The following is a 27,904-nucleotide window of genomic DNA, read 5'->3' on the forward strand; positions in this document are numbered from 1 at the left end:
CTCCCCCCCCCCCTCCCGAAATGATTGTGCACCCCTGCCCAACATGTAATACAGTTCTGTGAAAAAGAAAGTACACCCTCTTTGAATTCTATGGTTTTACATATCAGGACATATTGACAATCGTCTGTTCCTTAGCAGGTCTTAAAATTAGGTAATAAATACAACCTCAGATGAACAACAACACATGACATATTACACCGTGTCATGATTTATTTAACAAAAGTAAAGCCAAAAGGGAGAAGCCACATCGTTGCAAGATCTCTCACATCGTTGTGGAGTAATTCTGGCCCACTCTTCTTTACAACGTTGCTTCAGTTCATTGAGGTTTGTGGGCATTTGTTTATGCACAGCTCTCTTAAAGCTGCAGTTCAGTCTTTTTTTTTTTTTTTTTTTTAATTAATTTTTTACTTTAATAGTTTAATGTGTGCAATCTCTATCTACCTAAAGAGCTGTATAGCTGTCAGTCAATCCGTTCTCCATGTATTGATCGGCGAAATTTTTGTGACATAATAAAAGCTGGCATTTGTTTATAATTTGCCTCCGGCAGTCAGTGGAAGACTCATGAATATTCATGAGTCTCCCAGTGACGTGTGCTCGCTCCCGATCTGGCGCTGTGTGGTGCCCCCTTCTGCCCGATCCCTGTGGCTGTCAGCCTGCGCGAGATGGAGGGGGCTTGTGCCGCCAGTGGGGAGGGGGGAGCGGGAGATGTGTCTCCCTTCTGCTCCGGTCCCTGTGCCTGCCTCCCTGCCCGCACGGGAGATGCAGGGGGGTTGCGCTGCCTTGTGGGGGGTGGGGAAGGGAGGGGGGGAGCGGGAGATGTGTCTCCCTTCTGCTCCGGTCCCTGTGCCTGCCTCCCTACCCGCACGGGAGATGCAGGGGGGTTGCGCTGCCTTGTGGGGAGTGGGGAAGGGAGGGGGGAGCGAGAGATGTGTCTCCCTTCTGCTCCGGTCCCTGTGCCAGCCTCCCTGCCCGCACGGGAGATGCAGGGGGGTTGCGCTGCCTTGTGGGCGGTGGGGAAGGGAGGGGGGAGCGGGAGATGTGCCCCCTTCTGCCCCGCTCCCTGTGCCTGCCTCCCTGTCCGTGCGCGTGGGAGATGCAGGAGGGTTGTGTCCCGGAGCAGTGGTGGCAGCAAGGTGGTGATTGTGTGTGTATATATATATATGTGTGTGTATATATATATGTGTGTGTGTGTGTGTGTGTGTTGTGTGTATATATATGTGTGTGTGTGTGTGTGTGTATATATGTGTGTGTGTGTGTATATATATGTGTGTGTGTGTGTGTGTATAAATATATATATATATATATATATATATATATATATATATATATATATATATATATATATATATATGTGTGTGTGTGTGTATATATATATATATATATATATATATGTGTGTGTGTGTATATTAGTGTCACCACAAGTACCCAGTCACCCACCCACCCACTCACCCTCTCACCCACCCACCCTCTCCCTCACTTATATCTGGCTTTTTTTTTACTAGATTAGTAAGGAACTATGTACAGTAACAAGGACTAGTTGTAGTAAAGTATAAATGTAATACAATAAATAACATTTGTTTTTGACATAACAGTTTATTAGTTCTGACTAGGAATTTTATTCCATTTCTTTTTTTAAAAGGTGGGACTGGGGCCAGTAGATTTTGGGTGATTTGTCTAGATAGAGGTGTGTGTGTGTGTGTGTGTGTGTGTGTGTGTGTGTGTACACACACACACACAAGCGGTCTGACAGAAGTATTCTCTGACTTCCAGTGTCTGCCGCTGCTACAGCGTAACTCCTCCCTACCGCCCTCCTGTCCCGCTCCTGTCCCATTCACATGGTCCTCTTCTCCCTCCGCCACCACTGCTGTCCTCTGCCGCTGCCGAGCTTCGCTGCAGGATGCCGTCCTTCTCTCTCTCCGCCACCACTGCTGTCCTCTGCCGCTGCCGAGCTTTGCTGCAGGATGCCGTCCTTCTCTCTCTCCGCCACCACTGCTGTCCTCTGCCGCTGCCGAGCCAAAATGCATTCCAGCGACACATTGCTACGGCAACCAGGCATCAAATGACCTGTAGTGTCATTTGATGCAGGAGCTGAATGGGGAGGGGGGGGGGGGGTGAGGGGAAGCAGGCAGGGGGTGCATGGAGATAAGTTTGCGCTCCCCTGTGCTAGTGCATGATCCTGTCCTGTTTGAGATTTCTAGCTTTCTCCATGGTCTCCCAAGCTGGTCTCTGTCTCTGCCTACCTCTCACTTCTTGATATTGCTGTGAAGGACAAGTACAGTCATGTCCCTAACTGCAGAGGTCACCACCATGTGCTGAAACGCTTCCACAGGAACCAGAAGCATTGTTAGAGTATCTGAATAACTCATTGGTGATGAACAATGACAAGAAGCAGATCACTTCCTCACATCTGTCTCTCCCACTGTAAAGTGTCACAGATAGAGAGGACCCATAGTCTTTCTCTTCTGTACCTCACAGTGACACAGACAGAAAAAGCCCTTATTGCTTCACATCTGTAGATCTTACCCATTCTGTTATTCCAGAGCCCACCATGGAGCATCTGACTAACTCGATGATGATGGACAAGAAGCAGATAGCTGAGGGAATCTTGAATCACACCCTAGACATCATCTACCTGCTGACTGGAGAGGTGAGGGCTTCTAGAGAAGGTCATAATGGCACCCCTCGTATTATCTTTTAAATAAAGTAGCACAGATTACATTTTAGTGCAGGATAGTGTCTTGTTTGAGGCTTCCTGAAATATGGTAACTTTCCACATAGTATTTCAGGTTGGTCTCTCTCCTATTATTGATGTGATAGGACAAGTACAGTCACTATTCCTAACTGCAGAGGTCCCCAAGTGGCAAAACACTCCCACAGGGACCAGAGCTCCTTCTTGGAGTTCCTAAGTAACTAATTGATGATGAAAAAGTACAAGGAGCTGATGACTCCCTCATATCTGTCCCTCCCACTGCAAAGAGACAGAGATAGCTATGCCCCATGGTCTTTCTTCTCTGTACTTCAAAATGCACAGTGAGACAGACAGAAAATGCCCTTATTCCCTATATCTCGTCTTCTGACATCTCCCATGTTATCTTTTGTCCCAGAGCCCATTCTTGGAGCATCTGACTGACTCGCTGATGATGAACACAATTAATAATGAGAAGATGACTGAGAGGATCTTGAATCACACCCAGGAGATCATCTACCTTCTGTCTGGAGAGGTGAGTGCTGCTGTACAGATGCAGCGGCCGTTATTCGAACACATCAGGCGTTTTATACCTCGGAATACCCATGTCATGGCGCGGGATTTCTTTAACTGTACCGCCCCTTCCCGCCTTAGGACGCAAGTGCAAAAAATGGCATTTTAGTGTTAAACAGTGTTAATCACTGACATTGACACAGTAGCCCAGTACTGTACACATTACATTTCATTGCACAAAAACAAACTAAATCAATGCACAAACAAAGCAACCGCGAAAAGCGTGTGTGCCTGGGGGGGGGGGGGGGGGTTGGGCGAATGGCCGCGTTAATGCCGCGTGGAGTACAGCAGCGCACACGAAAACGGCTCCGTGATTTGTTCGAATAACGGTTGCTGTATCTGTTTAATGTCATAGTGTCATAGTGCGTATGTGTGTTACTTTGAGAACCGATGTCCAGGGACAGATGCAGTTATTCAATGACAGAGCCTGGGACAGACAAGACAACTTAGCATAGGGAGAGCACAAGATAATAAAGGGACATGACTAGGTAGAAGGAGGGAACAGATAAAGTTGATCAACCATGAGTTTGGACACAATAGAGGATTTTGCTAGTGAGCGGATAGTCCCATTGATTGGCTTTTGTCAGAGATGAAATTAAGGACTGACCAGCCACGTTACCATATATGTCAGAAACATATATCACCTACTTGACGAGAACCAATAATTGTGGAAAGCCTGCATGAGGCAAGACCTACAAAAAACAATCGATCTGGAATGCGACGGCCGCATGTAGCGTGCAATCACGGAAGCTAAAAGTCAGAGAAAGGACCTCACAGCGCATCCAGACATTCAAAGAGGTCTTTAAACAAGACTACACGTGCAAGGGTCAATTGCTGTTGAAAAGAGCCATGACATTTAAGAGAGCCCATATTTAGGAGGAGGAGCAAAGGGACACTGCTGCATCCACCGCTGCCTCTGCACGTTGGAACAACAATTTGGAAGCAAACTTAGAGGTTTACATGTAGAAAAGGAAGCATTTGCTGCTGAAGCCCAAGCCGAGATCTTTGAAGAAGCCGGAAGACAAGATGGCGGGGAGAAATCCAATAGCTTCAGAAGATCCAGCACACCAGAGACTATTTAATAAGTCATGCCAGTTTGAACGCCAGTCCACCATCTCTACCCGATGAGGAGGGTATTACAGATGCCAAAGCTAGGGAGACTCAACATGAATTAGAGGAACGGCATCTTCAAGCATAAGCTACATCTACCAGAGTGAACCACACACGTGTACGGATGCACTACACCAAGCTCGCAATCCAGGTACGTTAACACAGAACACCCTTTCTCATACTTGCACACTGTCACCTTACATCCATTGCACGTAAGAGACAACTGCAGGGTTCCCCTCAGCAAGGACTATTGCACATAACGCATGCCCAACACACACACCAAAGGCATCCAATAAACCCTTCTCCACCTTACGGTTCAATGTTGTGAACCAATATGATGGACAGAGCAACATACCCAACTACAAAAGCCCACATCTTCAGCCCTAGGTACACCCACCGTATCTAGTACAAGCTATTTAAAGAAACGAAAGACAACTCACAAGATACAAAAATACTAGAACACCTATCTCAGTCCATATGACACGTGACGCCAACAGAGTAGTTTTTCCTGAAAATTGCCGGGTATCCGGTGGAAAAATAGAAAATTTGCAAGGCCGGGTACCAAGTACCCGGGCCAGACAGCTTTCAATTACCTGCAGCCGGCAGCAGAGGGTGAGGAGAACCACGGTAACATTGTGGGAGCAACGGCAGACATCCTGGTGGCGGTGGCAGCAGAGAACATCATTGTTGAACTAGTGGGAGCAGCGGAACACATCCTATCACAGCCAGTGCCGGTGGGAGCCGGGAAACATTACTGGAGCTGGAGCATTAATATTGGATAGCCAGCGATCCTCATCACCCTCCACCTCTGGCTACAGGTAAGTCTCTTCTGCTGGTCTGCTCCTGCCGTTCTCCAAGAGGAGGACTGAGGGAGCAGAGCAGAACGGAAATTACCAGACACCAGGTCACAGCCCCCTGGGTAATTTCTGGATACCCAGTACATCACCACCATAGAGGAACCCAGGAGCCTATTCAAGGAACTTGGAGTTTGCTTCAAATGCTGCACTTCCACAAGTCACCTCTTCAGAGACTGTAAAGAAGCTATTAAATATACAGAGTGTGACAGTGACATGTAGCAGCTTTATATCCAGAGACAATTAAACCTAACTGACTCAAGGCCCCCAACCCTGTTTCAAAGTATGGTGGGGAGGGAGAAGAGAAAAAAACACCACCATCAGTCACATTCAAGTGCACCAAGGTTTGTGGAGAAGAACGTGATGCGAGATCCTGCTCTAAAATATGTCTTGTAGTACACCCGAGTGACAACCTGAAAAGGCTATAATAGTGTACACCATCATTGATGATCAAAGCAACTGATCTTTAGTTAGGTCAGAGTTCTTTGACTTGTACAATATATGAGACAATGCTTCCCCCTACACACTCAGAACATGCGCAGTACTGATGGAGACAACAAGGAGTAGAGCAAATGGCTACATCACGTGTGCCATAGATTGTAGAATTAAGATATCACTCCCTACTCTATACGAGTGTATTCAGAAGCCAGAAAATGGCTTAATTCCCACACCAGACATGGCACGTCATCACCCTCACCTCCGAAGAATAGCTGATTGTGTCCCGCTGTTAGACCAAGAGACCCAGGTCTTACTACTGCTTGTCAGGTATATCTTGAGGGTATACAAAGTCCGCAAACAGTGCAAGGGATCCCATAACACCCCGTATTCCCAAAGTATTGACCTGGGATGGGTAATTGTGTGACGTATGCATTGCCAAAGTGCACAGACCTGACAACGTCGATGCCCAATAAACAAACATTGGATAATGGACGTGCATCTCTCTTCAAACCAAGTCCTAACCACTTCGAAATAAAAGTAGGGCTTGGCAAAAAGGAGAAACAAAGGCATATCACTGAAACTTTGCTGCGTTACAACTTGGAAAGGAAGCCAGAGACAAGCGTCACTTTATGGACTTCAGGCATAAGATATTCGATTGTGGTTAGCAGAACCCACTCATCCACTGAAGGAAGGCGAAGAATGCTGGTACTACCATTATTTGGTGTTTACCAACTCCATGAACCTGGTCAAATCCGGGTGGTATTTGATTCAAGTGTTCAATTCCAAGGAGTCTCCTTAAACTATGTTCTCATTACTGGACCAGACTTAACGAATAGTCTTCTAGGAATGTTAATCTGCTTTAGGAAGGAGGGGGAAGGATTCAAACAGTAAAAAGACGGTACACAGACAAAAAAAGGTACGCTGGCCGTGGTGACCAAGAACAATGTTTATTGATTAAAATCCAAAAACGTGGTGCTTGCAAGTTCTCTAACATGTTTCGTACGGCGTAGGTGCTTTGTCAAGCCTTGTGATTTGAGTCGTTTGTGGAAATCCAGAACTGAAATACTCCATTGCCTCATTTCTGTTCATGTTCCTACAATAAAAACATCAAAAGTTCAAAGACTCCATTTTGTATGAAATACGGGATCATTATCTGCCTGTCTCAATTTATTAAGCCTCAGTGACCCTGAGACAGAAATATATATATATAGATATAAATGAATAAACAGCGCCTGTTAAGGTGATTACCTGAATTGTGGTCCCCCAGAATCACAACAAAACACCAAATATCCTAGCCAGCAGAGATGACCTATAATAACCACTAAATTGTGCAAATTTTGTGTCGTGGTGATGGCTCTGATGGTGGGAAAATTTGAGATGTGACTAAATAATATATGGTAAAACAATTTTAAAATGTAAAAGTTGTAAAATATAAATGTTAAAGTTCAAATGAAAAGGAGGGGCTTCCGGTGACGTCACCAGACATGGCTGCGTTTTAGGAGAGCCGAGTGGACCCCTACGCATAATAAAGAAATTAAACTCCTTTCCCCTAACCTTTGCGGACCCAGCTCTGGTACCTTACAAAGCTCCGAGAGACTGATCGGCCGATCCGACGATCAGCTGTGAGAGACCCCCCTGCGAGACGCGGGCCCAACGGAGAGAAGGGGCGGTGAGGCACTGTGTGTCCCGTGGGGTCTGGAGCCGGGGAGTCAGCGGCGGACGGAGACGGAGCTTCCCCCTGCCTTTGAAGCTAGAGGGACGCTCGTTGCAGCCTCCCGCGGCCGCAAGGAGAGGCGCGAGCGGTAAGGAGAAATAAATAAATAATTCCAGACCGGAGTAACTGTAGGAGGGGGGTGGCGCCGGGAGGTGTGAGTCCTGGTGGAGTGGCTGAAAGAGAGCAATGGCCATCTTGAGGGGGCACCTCACGGAGGTACCAGCAACCCACAAAGTGCACCAACAACAGAGTCCCTGCCTAGGGAAGAATCTCTATGGTTGTCAGTATATGGTTGTCAGAAGCACTGAGTCCCACATCACTGCAGCTGCCCAGACACAACACAACACATTAAATAAATAAATAAATAACTTTGCCTCGCCCCCCCCCACAAGGCCCCCCAGGTGCCTGCGCCAGCCTTGCGCCTCGCCCCCCCTGGACCACCACCTTTCCCCTAACGTGTACGGCCCCAAGCAAACATCCCCAGAAGGGGGAACACTGCGGCAATGCAGTTGCGACAGAAAAAAGCCTAAACTCCGGCGGTAACTAAATACTTCCCACCGGCACAGAGAAGCCCAGGTGCGGCGCCTAACAACCAAGAGGGCGCCGACGCACGCGGCTCCCCCAATGTTTCAAGCGACCACCACGACCCAGGAGAGATAATAACAAAAACATACCTTGAGGATTTAATGACATCCCTCCACAACAAACTCTATTCCTCACTGCAACAGGATCTCAAGGCAGCCGTCACGGAGCTCAAGGAGGAAATCTCAGGCCTGACTGAGAGAACCACCGAGCTCGAGACAAAACAGGGAGAGACTCTTCAGAGGCGAATGGAGGCTGAAGACGAAGTATTTCGGCTGGGGGAAGAGGTGACGGGCCTAAAAGACGTGATAGAGGGACAGGAAAACAGGGTCAGGAGACAGAATTTGCGGATCCGCAACGTCCCTGAGGCTGTTCTCCCTGATCTCATCCGGCTGTACCTTCGGGAACTTTTCTCCTCCCTGTGTGACGATGTGGAATCCAGAGACATGGAGATAGACCGGGCCCACCGAGCCCTTGGCCCCAGGTCAGAGGATCCGAATAGAAGAAGAGACCTGATTGTTAAATTCCACAGCTACACCACCAAGGAACGAATCCTGACAGCTTGCCGAGAAAAAGGAGACATTATCTTCCAAGAGGAAAGAATATAAGTCTACAGCGACCTATCCAGAACCACCGTTAACAGGCGAAAGGAACTGAAACCTTTAACGTTGCTCCTGCGAGAAAAAAGCGTCCGCTACAGATGGGGATTTCCATTTAGACTAACGGCCAGCAAGAATGGGAAATTCTTAGCCCTGAGGCGCCCGGAGGAGATGGCGTTCGCAAGAGCACTAGGCCTCACTCCCCCGCCCTCCTGGGGATCAGAAGAGCGCCCGAGCCGAGCCGAGATTCTGAAGAGGAAGACGGGCCCAACCGCCCCTCCTGCAGAGCCTCTGCTCCAACCCAAGCGCAGGCAAAAAGAAAGTAAAGGAAAACCCAAACTAATCCCCTTATTCCCAGTTGGCCGTTGCCGCAGACCTGTCCCAGTGCTGAGTGGATACGACCGCCTGCAGTGACCACTGAAGAGGAGACGCAGATACACCTGCTAGCGGCCGTCTACTCCGTTGAGCGCACCTGAACGACGCGATAAAATCCCCGGCAGCGCAAACGGCCCACCTGCATCATGGAGAGAGGTCACTTGAAAGACACCATGCCCCTGAGGGGCTACGGGAGATGAAGCCATCGCCGAACTCGCGCCTGAGGACCACTCCGCTGAGTGCACCTCGACGACGCACCCAGTACCCAGGTCTCATCGGAGACCCACTTGCACCACCATAGAAGACCTGCACGAGCGGACCAAGGAGCAGAGCTGAGAGGGAGACGCCGGTTGCGGCTTTTGGGTGGGGAGTGCGGGGGGGGAGACAGGCCGGAGATCCCGGGAGAAGAGCTCACTTGGAGCCGAGGGGGGCCCCCTCTCTTGCGGAGAACCGGCGAGAGGAAGCCGCGGCGCCAGCTGCAGAGAGCCATTCCCGTTCCTGAGGACGGTCTGTGGGGGGGCGGGGGGGATGGGGGGGGGTCTGGACGGGGCCTGACTCCATGGGCCACGCAGAAAGACTGTCGATCATCCTTATCCATACAAGCGCACCTGGCCCCCCTGTGCCCTCCCCCCCTTTTTGTTTTATGCTTGTTAGAGTTAAAAAGTTAAATATGATGTTAATATCAAAACGTTTACCCAGAGGGACTCGTTGTTATAACTGATCTGCCATGCTGGGAAACCACTGTTTGCGTTACCTGAATGTATGCTTATGCAAAAAATCAACTGTTCCACTCGATCACCTCAGGCCACCCCTACCCCACTATGGAGCACCTATCCTTCCCTCCTCCCCCCCCTTCTTCCCCCCTCCTCCCCCCTTTTTTCCACCCTCCTTCCCCCCCCTTTTTTCCACCCTCCTCCCCCCCCTTCCCCCCCTTTTTCCCCCCTCCCCCCTTCCCCCCCCCCCTCCTCTCCACCCCCCTTTTTTTCCCCTTCCCCTCCCCTCCCCACCCCCTCTCCCCTTCTCCCTCCCTTCCACATCTTCCCCCCCACTTCCCCCCCCCTCTCTCTCTCCTTCTCCCTGTTGGCTATATACACATAGGGGAAAAGATTTTGGAAAAACCACTAAGGGGTCCACACCCTCCTGGACGAGCCAGTCCGTACTCCCGGGTCTACCCCCCAAGGACCCTAAGTCCGAATGCTGGTACGCAATCCCGGCTACACTCTATTGGGGGCGCCCGCAGGCCCCCATCCTCTTGCTCTCTGCCTGTTGGTGCTGTCCCAGCAGTCCTTTACCCTCCCCGCCCACCCTCTCCCCCTCACCCACCCTGACACCGCTGATCCAGGTCCAGACAATAGGTCACCCTCTTCCGCCAGAGATGTACTCTCCTGCCCCACAGGCACAGTAATCAGTCACGGTCCCCCGGTTGGGAAAGGGGTGATTCGCAAAGACCCCCTCAGAGATAACATAAATGGCTAACCAGGCCCCAATTAAAGTTATCTCCCTTAACGTTAAAGGACTACAGAGCCATAGGAAGAGAAAGCTAGCTCTCCAGGAGATGAAAAGATCCCAAGGAGATATCATCTTTCTCCAGGAGACACACTTCACAGACCACGAGCCGCCTAAAATATTTAATAATACATTCCCGCTGGGCTATTATGCCTCGTTCAGTAGCAAGAAACAAGGGGTAGCCATTTTAATCCGCCAGGGAACCCCATTCAATTTTGTCAAAAAAGTTTCAGACCCAGGGGGTAGATTTTTTGTGGTTTATGGCTCACTGGCAGGCACGGCGATCGCCCTGGTCAACCTCTATGCACCAAACGAGAACCAAGCAGAGTTCTTGAAAACAATCCTAAACACAATCGACCCTATCTACCTATCCTCATTGATAGTGGGGTCTTAAATCCACGGTTGGATAAGACACTCCCTTTTAACCGCCCACACACGGTACTATCCCTAAAGATGGGAACAGCATTTAGAGCAATTATCAAAGAATTTTCCCTAGTGGACATATGGAGATCCCAACATCAGGGCCAAAGGGACTATACCTTTTCCTCTGCACCCCACCAGACCTATTCTCGCATTGATTACCTCTTTACAACCAAGAACGTCTTGGATGCCTCCCAAAAAACGGATATAGGCCCGATCACATGGTCGGATCATGCCCCTATCTCATTAACTCTCTCAGTTCCATTCACAAAGTCGAGCGCATTTAATTGGAAACTAAACGATTCATTATTGAATCACCCGGAAATAGAGAGAGAAATCAAGTCAGCCCTATCAAAGTACTTCAGGAACAACTCCGGTTCAGTCCCATCCTCAGCGGTTTTATGGGAAGCCAATAAGGCAACCATCAGAGGTACTTTCATCTCCATAGCATCCCATAGGAAAAAAACTAAGGCAAAACTACTCAGACTTGACAGAGAAAATAATCAAAATAGAACAGCAACACAAATCCAACCCCTCGGGGAAAATATACAAAACCTTAACTACCGCCAGAAACGAGTTGAAAAAGATCCAACTCGAGGATGTCAAAAAAGCCCTTCGATGGACTAACCAGAGATACTATGATAAGGGCAACAAAGCTGACAGACTATTGGCCAGTAAATTAAGAGGGGTACAAAAGAGGTCCCAAATAACTGCGATCAAGAACAGGTCAAGTCACATATTATATAATGACAGACATATTGCGGAGGAATTCACCAAATTTTATACCAAATTATACCACCTCAGAACTCAAGAGGAAAATAATAGAGCATCAAGGCTTATGGCAGTCTCGAACTATTTAGATGGCTGCAACCTCCCATCCTTAACAGAGAAGGAGAACGAGACACTTAATGGGAAAATTACAAAAGAGGAATTGGCAGAGGCGGTAAAAGCTCTAAAACTATCCAAAGCCCCCGGCCCTGATGGATTCACAAACGCCTACTATAAGAGGTTCCTCCCGTCCCTATCTCCTTACCTGCTGGACTTGTTCAACTCCTTTATGGAAGGTGACCCCATACCAGCATCAATGTCATTGGCCAACCTAGCAATAATCCACAAAGAGGGGAGAGACCCAATGCAATGTGGGAGTTACCACCCCATATGAACAACAACCTAAATCTATACAGCAAAATACTAGCTAACAGATTAAACCCCATCCTAACCAGACTTATCCATAACGATCAAGTGGGATTTGTCTCGGGCTATCAGGCTTCGGACAACACCCGCAAAATTATAAATATAATAGACCACATTAACCTTACAAATACCAAGGCAGTTCTCCTGAGCTTAGACTCAGAGAAGGCGTTTGACACAATCAATTGGCTATTCCTAGACAAAACCTTACAAAAATTTGGCTTCAGGGATTCATTCCTAGAGGGGGTCCGTGCACTGTACCAAAATCCATCAGCAGCAATTAAACTCCCGGGAGGTACAGCGCAAAGATTTCCAATAACAAATGGTACAATGCAGGGCTGTCCTTTGTCCCCTCTCCTCTTCGCCCTGACGATCGAACCCCTGGCGTCCAAAATACGCGAGAGCATAAACATCCAGGACGTACCGATACAAACTACAAAATCTCGCTCTTTGCCGACGACATAATATTGTCCCTAACTCACCCCCAAACTTCGCTTCCCAATCTTCATAAAGAATTGGTGGAGTTCGGCAAAATTTCGGACTACAAAATTAATAATGACAAATCAGAAGCCCTACACTTAAATGTATCAGGATCAGAAACTAACTTACTGAAACTGAACTTTAATTATAGATGGAGTTCCTCATACATTAAATACCTGGGAGTGAATGTATCAGGCAACTACCAGTCATTGTACAAATATAATTACCCGGCTTTATTCGGGAAAATCAAAAAAGACCTAGACAAATGGGAAAACTACCAGATCTCATGGATAGGGAGGATGATCTTGGTAAAAATGAATATATTCCCCAGATTGTTATACTATTTCCAGACACTCCCGATCCATGTCCCCAGCCCTGAACTTAAAAACATCCAGAATAGAATGTTTAATTTCATCTGGAAGGGCAAAAGGCCCAGGGTCGCCAGATCGGTCCTCCTGGCGTCAAGAGGAAGAGGGGGTCTGGGTGTCTCAGATATCACAAAGTATTATTTAGCGGCCCAATTGAGGCAAGTAGTAGTGTGGAACGCAGACCCGGGTCTCTATTGCTGGTGAGATATTGAATCCCACTACGTAAAAACGCCTTCTCTGCAGGCCCACCTTTGGTGCATAGACAAGGGGGATAGACCACCCCGCAGGTTCGACCTTGGTGCCACCAGACACACCTGGGAAGTTTGGCGGAAATGCAGATCAAAGTTTAAACTAACTGCTCCAGGCTCGCTGCTTACTCCGATCCACAGCAATCCCCATTTCCCCCCAGGATGTGAACCAAAGCAGTTCGACTCCTTCTGTCTGAAGGGGGTTAGGGTGGTCGCCGACCTACTGAGCGATGGAAGGTTGCTGAACTTCCAAGAATTATGAACAAAACACGAGACCCCAGAATTGAGCCCATTTAAGTATCTCCAAATTAGACATTTTCTCCAAAAATTGTCCCCAAAATTTGAGTATCCTCCCCTCACCAATTTCGAGAGGCTCTGCCGAACTAGTACACATCAAACAGCATTGATCTCTAACATATACGCTGGTATGGAGAGAACAGCAGGGCCCTCCACTCACGACTACATGTCCAAGTGGGCAGCGGAACTAAGTATAGACATAGATAGAGAAGACTGGGAGGATATATGGGATGCTGCTTCAGGAACTTCCATCTGTACCACAACAAAAGAGAATATATCCAAAATCATGTTCCACTGGTATCTTACCCCAGTTAGACTGAAGCAAATCTACCCCCTGGCCTCAGATCTATGTTGGAGAGGCTGTGGACAGAGAGGAGACATGGCCCACATTTGGTGGTCATGCCCAAAAATCCAAACATTTTGGCTTTCTATCCAAAATTTAATCCAAGAGGTAACTAGCCTCACATTAGCCCCAGATCCACTGACCTTCCTCCTGGGCAGGCCAATAGAGGAAATTGACCGCCCTGTAGGAAAATTAATCTCCTCCATCCTTACCGCGGCTAGGTGTGCTGTGGCATTCTCCTGGAAAAAGATCTCCCCCCCCCTCCATTCAGGCGGTTAAGAGAAGAATAGACGACGTAATGCTTATGGAGCTTCTGACAGCGTTTTTCTCAAATGCAAGACTGCAAGTCACTACAAAATTTGGGAACCCTGGGAGATTTACTGACACCCAAGAGAATCTGATAGGAGAAACTATGACCACCCAGACCACAGTCGGAAGGACGCCAGGGTCGGCGGGGCGGGGAGGTTCACCCCTCACCCCCCCCCCATCTCCATACCCACCCCCCTCTATCCCCCCCTCCCTCTTTCTTTCAGACCTCTCGCTCCCCTGGTCACCCGGTGACCCAGAGGTCGGGCTCTCTTGGCGGTACACCCCCCCCCCCCTCCAACATGGAAAATTTGAAAATCAAAGTGTATTAGGATATTGTGACGTGATATATGCCTGTAAATTTGTCTGTTTCCTAATAAAAATGTTAAAAAAAAAAAAGTTCAAATGAAAATATAAAGTCCTTTAACCCAATGCTGGATAAACCTGGTATGGATAGTTTCCGGGCTGCTTCTTTGGGGTCAACAACCTTCCAACAGATACCTATTAGAAAAACAAGAAGAGGAAAAGTGCCCGATCCTTGTGTAAAATCCATATACAAAGTTTTAATGACATGAATCACGACAAATGCACACTCACAATTTGTCACTGAATAAAAAGCGTTGTATGGGCAAGCCCATGCGCCAACATGTAGCCAAATCACCGTCTGTTTGCTCCGTCACACTGTGTGTATCCTTGTAAAACCTCACTGCTGCTGGTGTCACCTGGTAAATGTCTCTCCGGCAACCCAAGATTGCAGCTTGTGGTTCCTAGCAAACATACGATCTGTATTGCGGGTGACTCAGGGAACTCCTTCCCCTTCCTGGCGTCAGGAGGGTGTGACGGTGAGGGGGTAACCAGGCTCACTAATAAAGGTTAAGCCCACTTGGTTACCCCTGATCCGTGTGTCGAGGTCCTAGAGTGTCAGCTCTTGGACCCAGATGTCAGAAATGCATTACTGTGACTGTGCAAATTATGCAACACTAAAGATTTATTTGTGTTTTGCCTTTCCTGAGGTGCTGGGACGAGAGATTTCTAGGCTGTACGTTTTAGCGGGGGTTGGCCGGAGAAAGTCTTTACAGAATGTGTCTATGTATCGGGGTTCCAGAGTTCTGGGACACCCCAAAAGTTGGATCTGGGAATCGAGTGAGATTCTCGGATGCAGCCAAGCACATTGCTCCAGGCAAACTCTGACTCTGAAAACGTTCTTACGACTCACCGCCAGGATTCCTGCTGCAGCATCACCCAGACAAGGTAAACGGGCGTGAAGGGGTTAATGTATACCTGCAATCATACACAGGGCCCCTAGTGTAAAGAGGGGTCCCTAGTATAAGGAAGGGTGCCCAGATTAATGCCCAGGTACCCAGAACCTGGTATAGGAGTTCAGAGGATGCTCCAGCTATAGGATAAATGTGAGAGTGATTTCTTGTGTGTAAAAGGTTTAAAAGTTATTTGTAGAGTGTGCCAAGAATGAGGATAGTGAGTATAGGCAATATATACCCTCACTCCCATCCCTGACATCAGAACAGGGACTTACACATTTTTATCACACAAAAATATAGGACACAGAATATTTTATTAAAGAGTTATATTTAATAGGTATATGTACTGATAACCTGTGAATGAACTGTGGGATTTCCAAGTCATGGATGCCGAGGGATCAGATAGCTACCAAGCTTGGTGCCTATGGGTCTGTTCGGAGTCAGGACTTGAAAACCTCAGGAATGTCAAGGTGTTGGAACCAGAGGGGTACTGCAGTTCTGCTTGAGTACCCGCATCCTGGGCTAACACAGGGCTATCCGGCCACCATTTGCCAGAGCCCTGACTCTGTGGAGCCTGGACAGTGGGTGGGCTCAGTATGCAAAGGGGCAGAGGTGCCATGTTGGCGCATGCCCCTTTGCAGACTGAAAAAAGTTGCCCACCCAGCTTTACAATACCGGCAAATCGCTGATTGGCTGGCAGGGAAATTCCCACGCTCTGATAGGCTGTAGAGGTTTGTGAATGGGACACTGAAACCCATAAGGAGCGTTCCAGCCAATCAGAGGGGCAGATTCCAAGCGCCAAACCAACAGCGGCAAATTCAATTATGCTCTGTACTGAATAGACGCGAGCCGGCTTCAAAGATTTTGAGTGAGAAAATGTTTCAAGTCCCACTTTTTGAGAACGTAGCGGTCGCGGCTGGCATTGCATGCCGAAATCAGTTCCAGGAGTATGTGAGTACCTCCCGGTCATTGGAAAGGACTCCTACAGAGATCATTTTTGTGAATTTCGTTTAAAGGACTATTTTATTCATTAGTCCCGTTCCCAATAAGTGTGTTAACCCTGTAAATTGTGTTACATTGTGTGTATGTCTTTTCCTGAAATACATGACAGTTTATTTTACCTCCTTGCTTTGCTCAATCAATGATCCCGGTATAAAAAGGAGTTGATTAACCTGGTCTCCCGTGATTGGTGAGCAAACTTTTTTACGCGCGAGCCCCCCTTTTCATCTATGATATTAGTGTGGCTCACCCTGCCTGATTTAATCCAAAGCCACTTGAGAAAAAAGTTTATTAAATCGGTATCGATATACAATATAAATGTGAATACAAATACATAAAAATACTTGCATAATACAACATTTAAAAAAAGCAAAATGTGCCAAATTTTATATGGATTTTTAAAATAAATCATGCCTTAATTTCCTCTCATCTCATATCCCCTCTCCTCGTCTCATATCACCTCTCCCCGTCTCATATACCGTCTCCTCATCTCTCATCTCATACACAGCTCTCTTTCATTCTGTAGGAATACATAACTGTGAGGAAGAATTCCCCCCACAGCAGCATCCACCTGCTAACTGGAGAGGTGAGCACTGCTGGTGAATGTTACATTATACCAGATGCATGACTGTTCTGTCCCAAGCTCACTGTGGCAAGTGAGTAGAGACAGGCAGCTTAACTCACTCCCTGTTGCTGCACACAGAGTTCTTATTTTCTTCTGTAATCTCTATTGTAGAACAACAGTAACAAAATGGGGTGGAGACTGGGCAGATAACAAATATAAGGGAGAGGTCTATTATATTAACTTTTCCAGAGGAGATAGGTGAGGTGACTTCTCAAGATGGCTGCTGGCTGAAAGAGACAGTATGCTTGCCTGTTCAATAAGGAAATATATCAAGGAGAAACCAACAGCCAGGGGTCTTGGAACATACCAAATTGGAGCCAGTACAGTAGTTACCCTTTATTGACCATGCTCTGTCTGGACCTGTGTGTATTATTCTATCTTCTCTCTGATTCACTGCATGTTGTTGTTTTACTGTCTCTTTATAAGTAATTACAGAATAAATTGCTTTATGTGAACGCTGAATGGGATTCTCTCTCTCTCAGGTACCTATAAGGTGTGAGGATGTTGCTGTCTATTTCTCTATGGAGGAGTGGGACTATATAGAAGGACACAAGGGGCTTTACAAGGACGTAATGGTGGAGAATTACAAGTCCCCCAAATCTTTGGGAATCCCATTAAACAGGAGTTCAGGTAGAACTATGTTTTAAAAAGTTCATAGCGTCCTGCTAGATTCAATAGAAGTGACATACAGACAAACTCACGTGTATCACAAATGGTAGAGATGAAAATAAAAAAGGGACGAGAATAAAAAAGAAACAATAGTGCAATTTGTTTCCAAAAGTTAATCGGTGTATTAACTAACATCCAATGGTTGCACTCAACTTTGGGAAGTTCTCTGGATAGTACTTCCCTATAGTGTAGTTCAGATTCCATCCTCAAACCTAGTCTCCGAGATGCTCCGACGGCGTGTGGTTGCACAAGTGCACTCAGTCCTTCTCGTGCAGGAAAGTCAATGGGGGTTGGGTAATGTCCTCTGTTTACTCTGCTATCTCCATCCTACGCATTTCGCTGGGGTACTCGGCTTCATCAGGGAAGCCACAGGGTTGCAGTACTTCTACTAAATCCAGCTGGAAGCTATGAGCTCTCATGAACTTTTTTGGACTTATTTGCTTACCCCCCAGTGGAGGATGGATATTGAGTTGCTACACCAGCTGATTTATTGCTTAAAAGCTAACAATTGTTGTTTTATTTAGCTGTGTTGTCTTAGAGTTTTTATAGATGTTTTACATACATTCACCAGCGTAATATATTTATATCATATATACTTTTTTCAATATTAATGCACTTATTAATAATTTAGTATTTAGTTGAGTAGCGCTTTGTGAATAGTTGTATATAGAACTAGGTTTGTTTGTTATGGACTTGAACCAAAATATCCCACTCAGAGTTGATGCCAATTATGTAAAAGATATTATCAGCAGAGACACAAGATTGCAGTCTCTCTCTCTGCTGTGTTAGCAGAACACCGTCCCATGCAGTATTAAAATTTAAACCTTGTGGGTAAAAAACTCTCAATTAAAATGTTTTTCTATCTTAATTTATATGTGAATCCTATGAAGATAGGGTCAATTAATTTTGAGATGGGACAAATCCATTAAAGATTCTTAAGAATGAATATACATTTTTATAATATCATTAAACTGCTATAATGTATGGTGTAAATGTATAGACATCTGTTTAATTCTCTATTGGAACTAACAGGTCCCCGCTATGAAAATCTAGATATTGTATCAATTAAAGAGCAGGGAGAGGATGAGAGAGGCGAAAAGGACATTCAACAGGGGAAACTCCACCCAGACACCAGTGCAGGTGAGTAACATACAGGATAATAATCTCCATGGAACACGGGTCAGAATTAGTAAATAGTCTCCCCCGAGATCTTAAATGTTTAGTTCATGTGACTATGTTTGATTGTTTAAATCCCTTTAAAATAGTATTTATATTCCAATGTTAATTTTTAGTAAGGCCATTTTAATAAAATAATATTTTAGGGAAAAAAAGAGAAAATGTATTCAGTTTACCGTTATTTTATTTTCCCCACTCACTGCAGTGGGTACTAAATGGGATAGCTCCTCCCCTTCAGCCGTAGTAGGACAGGAAACTCTTCTGCAGGTCCTATTATATAAGTCCCTCACCTTACCTGTAGGACAGGCTTCGGTTTCTCCCATGGATGTAAAAATACATCTGAGCTACTTTAATATAGAGAAGATAGGAATATGAAGGAAGGATTATTACTTCATGTAAATGAAATGGGAAATACTTTTTGGAAGGAAATAGAAAACTGGTCATAAAACTGCGTTATCCTGGTGAAACGTCAGAGCCTGGAGATCACCCACTCTTCTCGCTGATGTGATTGTCTTCCTGATCAACGGAATTTGCTGCAGCCTCACGTGACCTCTACGTGTTTGGCACGTGAAACACATAGAGGTCACATGAGGCTGCTACGTGAACTTCCAGTTGGTGAGAGAGGTGCACGGGAGAGTAAATGTTTTTTTCAGCGTGAACGAGAATATCGGGTCCGGACCCACGTCATCTATTGCACCTTGTTGATAACCATAGCTCTCCGGCACCACTCTCCACTTAGGACAATTGTAAGTTTACGTCATTTTACTAATTGTACTATTTGTAATTTCCATTGTGTGATTTGTATTTATTTTTACCATTTATATTGGTTTTACTGTTGTTGTTAAAACCCTGTGGGTTTTTACTTAATAAGTATCCTTGCTACTCGGTGCACCTTTCTGCCTATCTTCTTCTCTTCATCTAATCCCACCTGTTTGGATGAATCCCAATATGCGACCCCCGAATGTTGCTGAAATACACCCGACCCTTTTGAAGAAGAGTCTTTTGTCTAGACTTGTTTGTGGCGGTGACGGTAAGGGGTAACAGGCTATACAATAAAGGTTTAAGTCCATCTGCGGTCCCTGGCAGCTTCCTAGCAACATAAGCCAGGGGCCAGGATGATGCATTTAAAAATAAAGTGAGCCCTGCTTTTCCTGTTTACATGTTCCCTTTGCCCCAGACTCATGAAACTTTGTGTGTAAGTTTTAGGTGGGATATTTGGGTAGAAATGCAATCCTTTTGTTTGCAGGAGTTCGGGGGCTAGAGCAACCGGTAGTCCCCTAATTCTCCACAGCGAGCAGGCATGATTTGCCGGTACACGGGGTGAATTACACCCGGGCTGCCCAGTGTTCTTCAGACTGCTGGTTTTCAAGCCCAGATATCTCAGTCCTATTTCCCTTACAGCTATGAGTCCCCCATATATTAAAATATGTGGCTAAGTGGCTAAGGTGGCGAACTCGCCCATGCCCTTGTTACAGTCAGAAGAACAGCTTGCCTGGCTTTAGAAGACTGTCAGCCCTCTGATTGGATGGTTGTAATGTTTCCAGACTCGGATTGGTTGTAGTATTTCATGAATGAATCTGAAATACTATAAGAAGCCCAGCAGCCAATTCGGACCGCAGATTCTAAGCGCCAAAACAGCAGCAGCAAATTTGAACTCACCAAAAGATGCTCTTGGAGAAATAGCAATGACCGGCTTCAGAGATTTTCGAGTCAAGAAATTTTCGGGGAAAATTCTGAGAAGAAAACATAGCGGCTGGAACTACACGCCAAAAAGAGTACCAGGACGTTTGGTACTATCTCCCGGTCAAGGGATTTTGGCATCTCCGGAAGTGATACAGCGGTGGCGTCTGGAAACTCATGCCGATTTGAGTTCCAGGCCTTTTGGGCTGAGTCCCGGTCAACCTAAAGACTTTGTTTTATGGACTATTTCAACTAGGAAAGGTTAGTTTTGTAGCCCAGACCCCCAATAAGTGTGTTTTCTATTGTATATTGTAATCCATTGTGTGTCTGTCTGTTTCTAAGGAATAAATCTCAATTAGTTTTACTACTTAGTTTTGCTCAGTGATATGATCCCGGTATAAAGGTGTAAATCCCGGGTCTCCCGTGACACTTGTGGGGAGGAATTCCCACGCTCTAGTCGCTACTCCTTTCTCCATGCTGAAGATAGCTTAGCGGAGGGTATGTAAGGAGAAGCACCAGTCAGAGAACCAGACGATCTTGTGGCTTGAGTCGATGAAGCTAGGGTGGGCTTTTCAAAGTTGCTCTGTTCAAAATAGCAGAGCAACCGGCTTCATTTTGAAGCTAGGAAAGACTGTCCTGCAGAGAAAAAGTCAGACACGAAGACCAAGTTCTCATTTTAGAACGTAACAGTCGTGGCTAAGATTTGTAGCCGAAAAGAGGACCAGGAGAGCCAGGTGGCTTTCCCGTCAGGGTAAGACTACCGAAGAAGGCGCCCTGCACCTAGTTTAGCCCAGATTTCAACCCCAGCACCCAGTAAATGTGTTTATTTCCTGTATCTTTGTATTTCACTGTGTGAACGTGGGTTTACCCGAATCAACCTAATTTTATTCCACGACTGTGTTTTGCGTAATGAATGATCCCGGTATAAATTTGTTAAAAGTCCTGGTCTCCCGTGACAGTGACTGGGACCTTTTGGGAGATTGCTTGCTTGCATGCTCAAATTGCACTCTATTTTCCCTGACTTTCTAAGTGCCTCCCTATACCACAAGCATAACAGAGGCATTCCGTCACTGTCGTGACTATGACGTCATCACACATGCTGCTTATAGACATGGTGACCACTTCCGATCCTCAGCACTCACATGGGATGCCATTACCAGCCCTATAAGGCCTACCCTGGCCTTGTGTTTCACTGATTATGTTCCAGAACACAGACACCAGCAGGTGCTTCAGGGGGGAGAGGCTGACGACTCCTGAATTGAACTGCACAGTGAATCCTATTTGAAATAACAAAACATACTGCTACGCTGTAGGAAAGAGAAAATACTGTTCTTGCATGTAAGGTGAGGGTCTTATATACAGTACTAGTACCTACAGAAGAGTTTTCTGTCCTACCGCGGCTACAGGTGAGGAGCTATCCAATTTGGTACCCACTGCCATGTGTAAAACAGTAAAACACTTTAAGTAGAATATGTATTAAATATGAGAGTCAATGAAATAAGAAATGTAATTGGTATTGAATGATTTGAGCAGGTGAAGTTAAAGATGAGATTGTACCACGGGCTGAGCAAATAGGGGATCCGAGTGTGAAGAGTCACCTGGAAGCTCAGGAGATGGAAAGCTTTGAAAGTATCAGCACAGGTGAGTAGGACATGTGTGCAAAAAGTAGATCAGGGCCCATATTTCCCCTATGTGCAGAGAAATGATTTAAAATTCAAATTTATGTGTAGGTATGTACTCAAGGAAATGATGTCGTGCATCAGTATTAAAAGTAATTAGGAAAAATTCCTTATCATTCTTTATTTTATACACACAAAAACTGAAGAAGACTGATCAGCAAAAAAGATTTTGAAAAAGATATTGTAGCACTCAACACAGATGAATGAATTGGGTAGGATGATGTTGGGATGATGACGTCATCTGGTTGAGACGGCTACTGACACCAGCTGTGAACACTGCCAGTCTGCTGTGAAACGGTTATATCATTGTATACATCATTAGATGTTTAGCGTGGCTTGTTTAGGTGCATGTTTTCTGACTTGGGCAAACTTGCTATGTGGGTAGCTGCTGACACATGATGATTCACGTGTGACTTTAATAATCTCATGGCCTGTGTTGCTACGACATTACGCTTGCTGTGGTACAATGAGATACTCGTTGAGATTCTTTACTAACAGCCAACTGTATCTAAGTGAATACGTAACAATGTGACAGCTGCTACTAAACACTACAAGCCTGGATACATTTGTGTTACACTACACACACGGCTGGCATACTCCAGGAACCACTGATTCAACACTATTATGCTATTAAGCAGGTCTGTTACGACCTAAGATCAATGTGGATTCTAGGTAGTGTTTAACTGTTTGGTGTCCGGTCAAGATCATTAGGGGATTTAAAATACAATAGTATAATCAACTTGCATTTATATTGCCATTAACCCCTATCCTGAAATTATCAGTCTCTCCATCTGGGATTTTAGATTTACTACTCTTTCACTGTTTCTATTATTTTTGAGCACTTAGAAAAGTTGATATATAATAAAATTGTATTATTTTATTTTAACTGTGATTACACTCTCTGTGTGATATATAATTATATTTTGTGATGATTTTCATTTAGAATATTATATCCTTTATATCATTCATCTGTGGTTGAGTGCTACAATAGGGGGTTCTTTTTTTACTGATCAGTCTTGTTTAGTTTTTGTGTGTATAAAATATATTCCCCATGCACCCCACACTTTCCAATACTATTTTATGAGTATTAATAGTTGAGCGGTTGTCGTTTCTTTCTGTTTGTACATTCCTTATTTTAACCTTTAAAATCAATAAACACACAATTTCCTAGAAAGCTCAGGAACCCCTTAAGCTCACCCTGCCCCACTTTCCAAGTAGCAGTTTTTTTCATGTTCCTGTTTTGACAGACCCAATTTGGTTATTCTCCCTCCAACACAGGTACATGAGAATTTTATCAGGTAGTGTAAGGACCTGCAATTTGGTTATGCCGTGACGTGGCTGCAGGCTTATAACCCTTTGGCCAAAGGGTTTAACTAAATGACCCTTGCTCATGAGAATATCAGCACTGAAGTATTGCAGTATGTATTTTGTCACATTGGATATAGCATTGGGCATTTTTGTCTTTTGTTATTTTAATCTTTAGATTACTTTAATAATGTACCTGCTATGGCCGAGCACCGGTTATGCCATACTTTAAGTCCTCGTGTCATTCTAGGTAAATCATCCTTAAAATGCCAGTTTTCTCTGGGTTGATCAGAGCCCCCTCTGCTTCTGTATGTCACTCCGGGAGATCCCCGAACATGTGATTGCTACCAATGGGGAGCGTGACACTGGGAAGTCCTGTGGCCCATCTTTAGGAGCATCATCTTTACCTTACAGGATGGTGATATTATTTAGAAACATGGAGAAGTGTCTTTTTTTTCTATTTCTTTTGTTTCCATATTCAAGTTCTGAATTGTCTTTGTAATAATTACATATAGAAGGAAGACAGCCAATACATAAAGTGTCATAGAACATATAACCAAACTCAAAAATGTTGCAACCAAAAAGCCAACACTCCTCATTGTCAAATGATACTCATAATGAATGAAATGTTAGATTACACTCACTGTTATGATACACTCACTGTGCATTTCCTTCCAACAGATGGAACCATGAGCTGGATTCACCCTGCAGCGTGTTCAACAGATAGGACAATGGAAAATATCAATTTCCCCTCAGAGTGGAAGTGTCATAAATGCAATGAATGTGGGAAACACTTCACTCGCAAATCTTATCTTAATGTACATCAGAAAACACACACAGGAGAGAAGCCTCATAAATGTAATGAATGTGGGAAACAGTTTACTTTAAAATCGTATCTTATTACACATCAGAGAACACACACAGGAGAGAAGCCTCATAAATGCAATGAATGTGGGAAACAGTTTATTTTAAAATCGTATCTTACTATACATCAGAGAACACACACGGGAGAGAAGCCTCATAAATGCAATGAATGTGGGAAATGCTTCACTCGCAAAACTAAACTTGTTGCGCATCAGAAAACACACACAGGAGAGAAGTCTCATAAATGTGATGAATATGGGAAACACTTCGATCTCAAATCGCATCTTATTGCACATCAGAAAACGCACATAGGAGAGAAGCCACATAAATGTAATGAATGTGGGAAACAGTTTACTTTCAAATCTGATCTTATTGTACATCAGAAATTACACACAGGAGAGAAGTCTCACAAGTGCAATGAATGTGGGAAACACTTCGTTCTCAAATCGTATCTTATTAGACATCAGAAAACGCACATAGGAGAGAAGCCACATAAATGCAATGAATGTGGGAAACACTTCAGCCGCAAATCTAATCTTGTTAAACATCAGAAAACGCACACAGGAGAGAAGTCTCACAAGTGCAATGAATGTGGGAAACACTTCAATCTCAAATCGTATCTTATTACACATCAGAAAACGCACACAGGAGAGAAGCCACATAAATGCAATGAATGTGGGAAACAGTTCAACTGCAAATCTAATCTTGTTGCGCATCAGAAAACACATACAGGAGAGAAGCCTCATAAATGCAATGAATGTGAGAAACAGTTTACTTACAAATCTAGTCTTATTGTTCATCAGATAACACACAGGAGAGAAGCCTCATAAATGCACAGAATGTGGGAAACAGTTTACTTTGAAATCTAGTCTTAATGTACATCAGAAAACACACACAGGAGAGAATGCTCACAAATGCAATGAATGTGGGAAAGTCTTCACCCGCAAATCTAATCTTGCTGAACATCTCAGAGCACACAGGAGAGAAGCCTTATAAATGCAATGAATGTGGGAAAGACTTTGTTTTCAAATGTAGTCTTATTGTGCATCAGATAACACACACAGGCTCTTAAACATCAATCTGCACAACTATTAAAGAAAACATTTACAAAATTCTGTTTTATTGGTACCTAACCCCAAATAGGTTCAGCCAGATTTTCCCCGGGTCCTCAGATCTGTGTTAGAGAGGATGTGGGCAAAAAGGAGACATGGCTCATATCTGGTGGAATTGTCCAAAAATTCAGGGGTTCTGGATCATGATACAAACAATGATACGAGAGCTCCTAGGGATAGAGATAGAGGTGGACCGACTGGTCCTGGTGCTGGCTAAACCAATAGAGGATATACAACCCCAAGAGAACAAAATGATAAGCCACGTCCTCACTGCAGCTCGCTGCTCGGTAGCCACGGCATGGAAAAAATAAACACCCCCTCCAAGCAGACAGTATTGAGACGGGTCAGGGAAATAAGACTAATTTCTCGGCACAGTTGAGTCAAAAGGTCGATAAATTCCATAAGGTTTGGTCAGTATGGCCAGACAATTAACAATAAAACATAGGGGCCATACAAGACTGGAGTTAACAGGCCTCCCCCCCCCTCCTCTCATTTCTCCTCTCCCCCCCCCCCCTTCTTTCTTGCTTTTTTCTCCACTATCCTTGATTTTCTCCGAGAGAGAAGCTCGGAAGCGGCTGCTTCCTGAATAGGTTGTTAAAAAAAAAAATGATTACAAATGTTTTGTAGAATTCAGCGGATGTAAGTTAATTTATAAGAAAAGAAGACAACAAGAGTACTATTTATGTTGTAATATAATGTTTAATACTTTTTCTTTTTATACACTGTGAAGTTGTAACAGATGTATGTTAAAACCAGTTATTTGATGTCATTCTCTCAAAAAACAATAAAAAATTGAAAAAAAAAAGAAAACACACAGGAGAGAAGCCACATAAGTGTAATGACTGTGGGAAATGGTTTACTCACAAATATAGTCATATTATACATCAGAGATTCACCACAGGAGAGAAGAAGCCCTAATTAATGAAGTGAATGTGGAAAACATTTTGCTACCAAATCTTGTTATACGTCAAAGAAACCACACAGGGTAGAAACGTCATACGTTCCCTGACCGTGGGAAACACTTCTAGTAAGCCCTCTCATAATTGACATCAGATAATTCAAATAAGAGAAAAGCCTTATGCTTGAACTTTGTGTGGGAATTGCTTTACTCACAGGTCAAATCTTCTTCAACACCAGACAACTCGTACAGAAGAGAAATAATGTGTGCCATAAATGTGGGAAAAACTTTGCTTCCAAATCGAATTTTACAGTATATCAGAGAATACACAAAGGAGAGAGACTTACGTTTAATATTTTTAGGAAAGCCGCTTTTTATTGCATCACAATTCACAATATATTTTTTGCCTAAATGTGGGAAATGCTTTTCTGAAAACTCAAGTCTTACACATCAGACAAACGAGAGAAATGGAACTTCCCATGGCATATTTTTCCCCCCCTCACCTTGAAAGTCTTGTCACACACCAGCGAACACATGGAGTAGAATCTGTGTGATTGTCCCACGTGGCAAAAACTTTATTGATAAAATATTTCTATGCATCAAAAATGCCACATAAAATGAAAGACTTGCTAGTAAACCCACACATGGATCACAGAAAACTTGTTCATGATAGGAAACCCTGTATTTAGGTGTTTTTTCTAGAATGTTCAATTTGCACTTATTTTCTGCAAAAATGTCCTGATTAACAAGAAATAAAGAAAATGTTTGGGAATTGGTCTCACCGTCTCGGCACACTCGTGGCTAACCTGGTCGTGCTGGTGACGTCACACTGCAGGCGGTTCTGGAGAGACATTGTGATCGAATCTGTGGTTCACTATTATGTGATACATGCTTTTTTTATTGGCACCATTGTGAGTGCGTTTTTCATAATTTATTATAAAGTTAATTTATTTTATTGATCTGTGCTATGTAGTTCTTATCTCTTTATATCGTTGGAGCACATATCTATCTCGGTGACATCAGAAGGAAGGGACTCATTTGCATTCTGTTGGGATTATTCCCTTAAACGCCCATTGAACATCGTTTTCCTGTGAGTAGGCTGGACAAAGAGCCAAAATTACCATCTTTAAACTCCCAGTGTGTTCCTACGTCTACACTTATATTGTGTGTGTTACTGTTTTCTACTCTCCCATATGCCCCCCCTGGATTTCCTGACAATCATTCTTATGTTTTGGAACCCATGAAGACAGGTCCCACCGGAGGATTTGAGCTGGGATTTCAGATGTTTTATCACATATTCACTCATTTTGATCACATAATATTGTTGTTATATTTATATATTTTTTATTATTATTAATGAGGTGTTCGTGCCTATTATATCACTGTCACGTACTCACTATTTGTGGGTACGCAAGGTGAATTACATTGGGGCTGCACAGAGTTCCCAAGACTCCTGGTTTTCGAGTCCAGGTAATCCAAACCATTTTCCCACACCTTAATAAGGTTCCCCAAGGTTTATACTTTATTAAACTATGGTTTATAGTGTTT

At 44.6% G+C, this 27,904-nt stretch overlaps 1 protein-coding gene across 1 annotated transcript; it reads left to right on the forward strand.

Moving 5' to 3' along the window:
• Window positions 1-136: 136 nt before the first annotated feature.
• LOC142471218 (uncharacterized) lies at window positions 137-27,311 on the forward strand. Its single transcript, XM_075578017.1, is given in 10 exon segments — window positions 137-324; window positions 2,541-2,647; window positions 3,105-3,221; window positions 16,875-16,934; window positions 17,456-17,603; window positions 18,675-18,782; window positions 22,029-22,139; window positions 24,164-25,151; window positions 25,153-25,317; window positions 25,319-27,311. Coding segments are annotated over 9 exon segments (1,896 nt in total). The 5' UTR covers window positions 137-324; window positions 2,541-2,548; the 3' UTR covers window positions 25,419-27,311.
• The last annotated feature ends 593 nt before the right edge of the window (window positions 27,312-27,904 follow it).

The sequence above is a fragment of the Ascaphus truei genome, chromosome 20 (genome assembly GCF_040206685.1).
Source record: "Ascaphus truei isolate aAscTru1 chromosome 20, aAscTru1.hap1, whole genome shotgun sequence".
NCBI classification, from domain to species: Eukaryota; Metazoa; Chordata; class Amphibia; order Anura; family Ascaphidae; genus Ascaphus; species Ascaphus truei.